Below are 9,235 nucleotides of genomic sequence, written 5' to 3'. Positions count from 1 at the left end.
ACATATGCTTGTATTCTGCCCATAAATGGCATTTTTATCATACATGTGGTTCGGAAGTGCGCGATCCTATGTGGCACCGGTGGTTGCACTGATAATATTGCACTTTATTAAAAAAATAAAATAAAAATAAAAACATTTAAGCCATTGTTTCATTTTAAGTGTCTTTAAATCTGTTTCTATTTCTGCAAATGATAATCAAAAGATGTATTATATATTTTATAAATACATAAGCAACAACTAAAATGGTTTCAAATAAAACGTTATTTGCTTTTTGTACCCAATGGGAACCAAACAACGCCTAAGGTAAGTGCCAAATTGTGATTTTTGACCTACAATTACACCAATAACGATAACACATTCTTATGCTTGTGGCCTATAATGAAGACAAGTTTGAAGCCCCTGATCTAGGAGACTAGCTGCTTATACAGATACAAGGCTCCTTGAATAATATTCAACAATTTATAACCTTTCTGGCATCCCTATCAAAAAGTCAAATAATAAGTAAACAAAAATATTTAAAACTGAATTGTGAATCGGGAGGTTGTATTAACATGCTATGTCAATCTATAATAAGAGGTGGCAAAGTACTCACACTCTATACTTAGTGGAAGTACAGCTTCAACTCCTTTAATTATTTAAAAATTTAAAAAAAGTACAGACTCTGAAATGTATGTGTCCAAATAAAAATGTGAATTATACTGTAGGCAATACCCATTTTGCTAACTGGGCACAAGAACATGAAAAAAAATAAAATAACTACTCTTTTATGAATTTTCATGGTGCTCATGCAGAGAAGAAAAAAGGCTAGGCTCAAGCTTTTATATTGTCAAAATGTATTCCCACAGCCTAGCGGACATTGTGAGTTGGCAAACAAAAAAATGCAAAATAAGTTCATGAGAAGTCTTGTATGTTTTTTTTGGGGGGGGGAGGTCAGATTAAATGGAGAAGTTTTGATCAGGCAGACACTGGTGGTTTTTAGGTTGGCTCAAGACACATATACACAACAAATTATTCTTGCTGACAACATCAAACAATTGTCTTCAGTAAGGGGAAGGATGGGGAATAGCTTGTTTCTGCAAATTTGTTGCACCATCGTCATTGATAGTCCTCGGTTAATGTTCCTTCATATCGTTACTCTACAACTCAGCTCAACTCAAAAACAAAGTGCTCTACATAAATAAAAATCAGGCATGAAACATTTTAAAACAATAACACCAACAAAGATAAAACCAAACACAACAAAAAAATAATAGTCCTTATAATTATTATGATACCAAAATAGTAATAATGCAAATCATTATAATAAATGACGTGCTACATTTTAGCAAAAATATACCTCTTTCAAAAGATGAAACAGCAGCAGTGTCTCTTCTGGCCAAAGGGCCATTTGATGTTATTTTGTGGCCGCAGCAGTGTCTCTTCTGGCCAAAGGGCCATTTGATATTATTATATATGTTATTTTGTGGCTCCCCTACTTGACATCAAAGTTCAATGTTGGCGCAATCCACACTTTTTTTAAGTGTGTCATTGTCCTGGGGGTTTTGTGTGTATGTGTTATTTGTTTTAAATCACTTAATTGCTGTCATAGTTCATGTTAATAAGAGCTTTTGGTGAAACGTAATTCTAAAGTGACACCAATTGGAAAGTAATGATAGATATCCGGTCACCCAGTCCCAGTTGCCGGTATGTGTTTTTCAAAACCTGCCGCGAAGAGAAAGGTTGGCAACTAGAACGGCCAATTTGAAGAAAGACTTGAATGCACGGAGAAAGTTGTGGCGCTCAAGAAATCAAACGTCATCATCAGCGGCTTTTTGGTGATCGCAAGTTACAAGTTCTCAATCAATCAATCAATCAATCAATCAAACAATGGATATTGCCCTTTTACGTCATGTAGGAAGATAAAAAAGTAAAAAGTACAAATTTAACAAAGTAACGTTTAGAAAGTACCAACTGTAGGGAGTGAAATTCCCACCACTGTGTTAGTGTCTATACGACAAATAGTTTATTGAAAGTGTCTAGTATGCCACATGAAAGCATCATCCAAAAGAAGGAAATACATTCATATGACTGAATATAACCTGTCATTCCTGTGTGTGAATGTGTTGACATGCCCCGTGTAGAATTTGAGTGGCAGCTGCCACTTGAATAGGTCCCCTCTTATACTTCACCAATCACAGAATGTCGCCAGCCACGCCCACATGAAAATGCCCATTGTCATCACCATCCAGATGTTAAACTTGATTTGCCCCGCCCTCTACTCAATGGTCACATTACTGAAAACAATAAAGCGAGCGAGAGAACATGAGGAGGAACCGCTTTTGTTGGGATAGTTGTTTTTTTTCCCTTTGGCTACTATGATTGAAATTCAAAATGTGAATTTTAAAAGTTGTTAAAATGGACAGAGAGGATGTTTTTAATGCCTAGAACTCCATCCCACACAAAGTGCAATTCACAGCCAGGAAGTGACGTACTTGTGCTACGTGTCAGGAAGCAGCGTTGTGTTCAACATGGCGGCGCAACAGACTGATGTTGACGAGCTGTTCGATGTGAAAAATGCCTTTTACATCGGCAGCTATCAACAATGTATCAACGAAGCCCAGAAGGTTAAGGTACGTCTCGTTTTGAGTAGGGTTTAACAGCGTTAAGTACAATCGCTTGCTCCTTAGGAATCCTCTGGCTAACCCAATTGAATCGAACGTAACCAACGAATTTGCAACTGTAAAACGTAGTAGTTCTGGCATTCAGCTCAAACTATTTGCTGCTTTTATTCTTTTTTTCTTCGAAAGAATTCAACACCGGAAAAAGAGACGGAAAGGGACACTTTCTTGTACAGAGCTTACATTGCCCAGGTGAGCAGAGCACTTGTGTGACACTCAATATCGAAAAGCAGAATTAAAAGCTTGCTCATCTTCACCTTTCGTGTTGTGTATTATAGAAAAAGTATGCTGTCGTCATGGATGACATCAAGGCCAACTCTGCACCTGAGCTTCAAGCTGTCAGGATGTTTGCAGAATATATGTCAAGTGAAAGCAAACGGTAAACACTATGGCAACAATGTTTGTTAACCTAGAGGGTTTATATGCTCGTAATTTGAAAAAAGGTACAATAATTTAGTAAGCTCTAACTTACTACTTACTAGGATGTAATTTTATTGGTCTATCTACTGTCAACTGAACTCATTATTTTTCTGCAAAAGTGTAGCATGCAAACAAAAATTCAAGGCTCACAGAGATTATACGCTGACAGATGCAGTGAGAATTCAGTGCTTGAACTACAGGACATCTTGATCAATGAATTGCCATCCTCTACTGTTGGTTTTCCTACATAGTGATGCCATTGTGGAGGATCTCGACAAGAAAATGGCAAAGAGTGTGGATGCTGCAAACACCACGTTCCTCCTCATGGCGGCTTCCATCTACCACCATGCGGCGAACACTGATGCTGCTCTCAGGACTCTGCATCAAGGGGAAAGCCTGGAGTGGTAAGCAGGCCTTGAAAGGAAGTTTTTCCATTGCTGCAGGTTGGTATATGTGCGAAAGCCGTCACCACGTCAGTCACCTTCGACTGAGTTGTTCAGTGGGCGGCGGACCTATAAGTTGGACATTTTATGAATGCTTTTGACTGAATTTCTGTTTTCATTCTGCAAGTTGAACATAAGAACATCAAACTGATGTAGTTTACTGTAACTTGTTTGTTTTTCAGCATGGCCATGACAATTCAGGTGCTGCTGAGTCTTGATCGTGTTGACTTGGCGAGGTAAGAAGTCAGAGAACTGTCTAACGATAGCTGTGAATGATGGCCAATTTGTCAATTTAGTTTTATAGATATCCTGCAAAAAAAAAAAATCCATGTTTAAAATGAATTCCCATAAATACACGACCTTATTTTAGTCCTTATTTGGGCGTAAGAATGGAGAGTAAAGCCACAAAGAACAAAATAAATTTAAAGCCAAATGTGAGCTACATTGAAGTCTCTACCACTATATTATAGTCGTGGCAGTGGTCTAACTTTTTCCAATAAAAATGGCAAAAAAGTTAGAGAAGAAGCAGAGGACAAAATAAGCCATTTGAGGCCTCTTGAAATAATGACAATGGTTCAAGTCCGTTTTCGTTACCTCTAATCATCACAACTATATTCTCTGGCAGGAAGGAGCTGAAGAAGATGCAGGAGCAAGATGAGGATGCAACACTAACCCAGCTAGCCACTGCTTGGGTTAATTTGGCGGTGGTGAGCAGATCAGTACCAAGAAGCTCAGTTTAACAGCCAAGATTTTTGCGGATTATTGGCTCTTCATCTGCTGAATCCTTTCACACTTTGTTCCTGCACACTGTTGATGGCCCTCTGCCCGTGGCTCCAGGGTGGAGAGAAACTGCAAGACGCCTACTACATTTTCCAGGAGATGTCAGACAAGTACTCCTCGACGCTGCTGCTTCTCAATGGGCAGGCGGCCTGCTACATGGCTCAGAACAAGTGGGAGGAGGCCGAGGGAGTGCTTCAGGAGGCACTCGATAAGGTTCGATGGAATGGTTACGTTTGCGAGACTAAAGTTTGTTGCCCATACACGTACAGTGAGCCAATTTGTGTCACTTTTTGATAACCCTCAATTAATATGCCACAGGGGCTGTATGACTACATAGTTGAACTGAGGTAGCTTTTTGATTTATTTATTTTATCCCCACATTGAATGATACTTGGATAATTTGGATAATAATTGGATAATTTTTCCCCGTGGTTAAAATCATGCCATTTTGGTGGGTAGGTATGTCTCATGCAACAGACAAGGCGCAGCGCTTGTACATATAATATAGTGAACGGCTACTCAGAGCTGCCAGCCAAGCTATACTTGGCAATTTTTTAAAAGAAAAGCAATGAACAACATATCTAGTGACTTTCTGTTATTGGAGACTTCTGGGGACTCTCAGCCTCCCTGCAAAGAAAATGGAGAAAAGCCATCACTGCCTAATGACTGTATATTATTATATAGTCAACCCCTGCACACTTGTGGTTTGGGACCCATGGACTTGCATGTTCAGGGATTGTTAAAAAAAAACATCCTTGTTTTTGTTGGGTTTTTTTTTTTTTTACCTTTTACCCCATTTTTTTATACTGTATATTGAATGTTTATCAGTGTTTTTTCATGGACTTGCATGTTCAGGGATTGTTAAAAAAAAAATCCTTATTTTTGTTGTTTTTTTTTTACCTTTTACCCCCATTTTTTATACTGTATATTGAATGTTTATCAGCGTTTTTCGAAAAACATTTGTCCTCTTTTAAATTAAGTCTTTGGAGGAACTGTTCGAAACCGAAAAGGTTTACTCAACAACTGCTCAACAGTTTGCGAGAACAGATTTTTTTTTCATATGCTGTCCGGTATTGAATATAGCCCTCAGAAGACTTCTTAAAATGAGCGAGCAGGGGAAAAAAGGTTCCCATGCTTTATGGTAGTCCGATACGTGTGCAACAAGCTTGATGTCGCTATCGGGTCAACAGAGGGCGCCAAAGCGTTTGCCATAAATTAAATTGGATGGACAAGATGACTAATGGGTATTGAGGATGCACATTTGTGGTTGACATTTCATGTCAAGTTAACTTTGATTGCGCAAACAGATAGAACCTTTGTTAATAGGTTCACAAAGTTTTATGATGCCATGATTGGGTGATGCTGGTGGTGGCAAATTTATTCCCTCGGTGTTTAACCTTTTGCAATATTATGTTGAACTAAACAGGCCAAAATGCAATGCAATCACTTTTGTGGCGGAATATAAATCGCACAATGTAAATCTTTCTTTGTTAATCTTCATTTACAGGACAGCAGCCACCCTGAGACGTTGATCAACCTGGTAGTGCTGACTCAGCACCTTGGAAAAGCCCCCGAGGTGAGACTTTGGACCTTAAGCTTGTGAGCCAAGTGTTGCTTTTTGCAGCCACACGTTTTGTCATTTCCTCTTGATGAACACACTCTTATTGCAGTGCCTCCATTTTGGTTACTTAATGACGTACTTTTCACCCAGAGGCATTTAGCCACGCATTTTCATTATTTCATTTTCTTCCTTCCATTGAAGGCATCGTCTCATCATATCTTTGGGTTTAAGTGCTGCGTCCGTGCTTTGTACTCTTACAAACGTTCATAAGATAAAGACTCGATAGTATTGCAGCGGAGTGGTGAACATTGACTTTGAGCCATCACTACACCGAGATAACTACTGATTACATCTTTTACAAGGTTGAAGCTTTGTGCAACACTTAGCGGACACTTTAATAGGTACACTTGCACAATCATTTGAGGTCCGGTGCAAGAATTCTGCCTTTGCTTTGATTGATACTATTAGAGGTATTGATTGCTTTGAATCATAAAGTTAAATGAAGTGACCTAAACAGATAGGAAACACTTTCAGTGTGATGCACTACATTTTGACATTACTGCAAATGACAGCAGTGTGACATTAATGGCCACCTCACTTTGGTAGTTAAAACTGCCCCGTACCTAATGTTATGGCCAGTGTGAATGTTCCCAGTCTTTTTTTGTCTTGTGTAACCCCAAAACTTTGTCATGTTGTGTGTAACCCGTCACGCTCTCTTATGTGTTGATAGTAGAACATACAACAACAGATTATTAAATAACCAATTTTCTTAATTTGAAACATTGAATTCTAAGACACCATCTTCCATTTAACTCAGAGTAAACAAAAATAAATAAATGTTGCCTTGAAAATAAATTGATGAAAAAACATCAACGCAATCAAAATAAATCAACCTGCCTTTGATATAACTCATATAACTCATAGCAATTACCTTAAAAATACAGGAGCTCCTTTAAACAGACATACACTTAAGAGTATGCAGATCCCACTGAATAGCAGCTTTATTTTCCTTTCATCAGTCATCTGAGCTTCACTGAGACACTTGAACTGACACCTGGCCGTTTTCTTTTTTTTTTTATGATTGATTTTAGTGTGGCTGCAGCACACATTATTGAAGGGCTTATGGAATGACTGAGAATATACGTATATTTATCATCTTGGAAACAAATGATTTTATGTTTCCATGTCCCCCCGCCCCCCCTGCAATGGATACGTGTGTACCCCTGGTTAGGAAGTAATGTGTTATGGTGTTATGATGTTGGTTGTTGTCTTTCTGAGCCAAAAAGTCTAAACTCCAAAATCCAGCACAATTCATTTCTTGAAACCGGTTGACTTTCAGGTTGTTCTAATTTCAAAACAAATGTTTCACATTCATGTAGTTCTCCAGAACTTTTGGTTACACACCAGTGTATTCCACATTTAGAGTTCTTGACTGCAGATTGTCCACTGTACTTGTGTTTGCTGCTGCTCATACCTCAGGTGAAACAATTCCGAATCATTTTTGTTCCATTTCCTTCTTCAATTTGTCCACAGGTGACTAATCGGTACCTCTCTCAACTCAAAGATGCACACCGGGCCCATCCATTCCTCAAAGACTATTTTTCCAAGGTGACCTACTTGTCTTACTCTCAGTGCTCTTCATTATCTTGACTTGACTGATTTGTGTAATTACTTGCTTGTAAATGTGTATATCATTACTGTCTTGGATTATCAGCACTTGGGTTGCTAAAGTGCGGTGCACACATACCGATTGTTGACATCTAAACTGATTTCTAAAATGTGGCAAACAGCGCACATGTAAGGGAAGGAATTGTTATGTGTGGTGACTTCTCACATAGATGCATTTTCCGTTGAAGCACTAATATTGGCCTTTGAGTGGCAGTGTGGTGCCACAGGGCATTCAGACTGACGGAAAATAGAAAGAAGAGTAGAAGAAGGCATCGGAGTAGCGAGGCTAATTGTTAGCTTATCAGTTAAGTAGTTGGCGGTTGCAAATTTTTTGGTTGTTTTTATACACATGACATGACAATAATAATAATAATAACATTCATGATGATGATGATGATTATAATAATCTTTCAGAGGCACCCAACAAGTGATCTCAAGGTTGAGCGAATGCTCAAATTTGAGCCGATTGTCGGTGTGTGTGTAACTTACTTAAGCTGGCCTGTTGTTTTGGTGGAAGTGCTGCAGGCGTTCTGGGAGCCCTGCCAAAAGGTGCTCCCAAGTCATTGGCCTTTATCACACATATAGTTGCACAATGTTGCAAATGTACATAAACACTACACATTACCAAACAATTCATGCCATGCACAGCTGTTGCTTGAGTTTGATTTATTAATTTTATTTTTTATTTTTTTGATCTTGTCTCTCCCCATCCCCACCCCTGCAGGAGAATGAGTTTGACAGGCTAGCGATGCAGTACACTCCCACCGCCACAGCGTAATGGCCTTCAAGTTAACCGTCTACTTTTCACACTGTCTTCAACATGCAAACCCGGATTTATTTTGATGTTTTATGTGAAAAAAATGTGTCGAAATGAAACCTACACAACCAGGCAAATGGAAGTTCCTGTATTCATTCTAAAACACAATTACTGTTTTTCCAATGTGTTAGAAATTCTTCCAAAAATTATAATTGGTCACTGTCAGAGGGGTATTACTTTTAACAATGTTTATTTTTGCAGTTGTAGTTTGCAGTGATGTAGGGGAAATCACCTTCGGCGCTCCACATCAAGAGTGAAAATTGTAAAATACTACTTTCTAGGGCAGTATTTCACAACCTTTATTGAGCCAAGGCACATTGTATTATAAAAGTCCAACAGATCACTAGAGTACCAAACAACAACAAAAAAAAAAGTCACCAGAAGTGGTTACCATCCAGTGAAAGATCATTTAATTTTTCTGCACCTAGCTTGACAAACGATGAAAAAAAGATAAATTATGTGTAGTAAATAATTGTCAGCATAATTTTTAGCAGCGCTGATGGCCCATAGTTTGAGAATGTGTTTTTTCCTCATCTGCCAAATCACTTTGATGTCTCTGTTGTTGAACTGCACTACGTCATAATATCCGTACCTAATTCGCTTGGGTTATCGGATTTAGCTACGGTACAGTTAGAAAATATTGGAAACTGCGCTCAAGAATAACTGTACTGTTCGACACCACTGCAAACCACAACCACGTCAATAAACATGTTGAAATCCATAGCAGACTGCAAAAAAAAAAACCCAAAAAACATTTCTGGATGCCATAATGCCAGTGTACAGCAAATGGTCACTTGCGTAGAACATGAACATTTCTCATGTTTATAATTAAAGTCACTTTGATGTAACATTCCTTTGTAGTTCTAATAAAAGCTCAACATGTACTTGG

At 38.5% G+C, this 9,235-nt stretch overlaps 1 protein-coding gene across 2 annotated transcripts; it reads left to right on the top strand.

Annotated features, from left to right (window-relative positions):
- Positions 1 to 2,470: 2,470 nt before the first annotated feature.
- On the top strand, positions 2,471 to 9,231 carry cope (COPI coat complex subunit epsilon). Of its 2 annotated transcripts, none has more exons than XM_019871708.1 (10): positions 2,471 to 2,603; positions 2,787 to 2,849; positions 2,936 to 3,036; positions 3,329 to 3,481; positions 3,703 to 3,756; positions 4,146 to 4,227; positions 4,358 to 4,513; positions 5,808 to 5,876; positions 7,395 to 7,469; positions 8,254 to 9,231. In XM_019871708.1, exons 1-10 carry the CDS (start codon positions 2,508 to 2,510, stop codon positions 8,305 to 8,307), a joined length of 903 nt encoding a protein of 300 aa, XP_019727267.1. In that variant the 5' UTR covers positions 2,471 to 2,507; the 3' UTR covers positions 8,308 to 9,231. The 2 variants fall into 2 exon arrangements, with proteins under 2 accessions (XP_019727267.1, XP_019727266.1); XM_019871707.1 differs by having other exon boundaries at positions 2,472 to 2,609.
- The last annotated feature ends 4 nt before the right edge of the window (positions 9,232 to 9,235 follow it).

This window comes from Hippocampus comes, unplaced genomic scaffold, assembly GCF_001891065.2.
Source record: "Hippocampus comes isolate QL1 unplaced genomic scaffold, H_comes_QL1_v1.1 scaffold182, whole genome shotgun sequence".
Lineage (NCBI taxonomy): Eukaryota > Metazoa > Chordata > Actinopteri > Syngnathiformes > Syngnathidae > Hippocampus > Hippocampus comes.
This window is presented reverse-complemented; position numbering and strand designations above follow the sequence as displayed.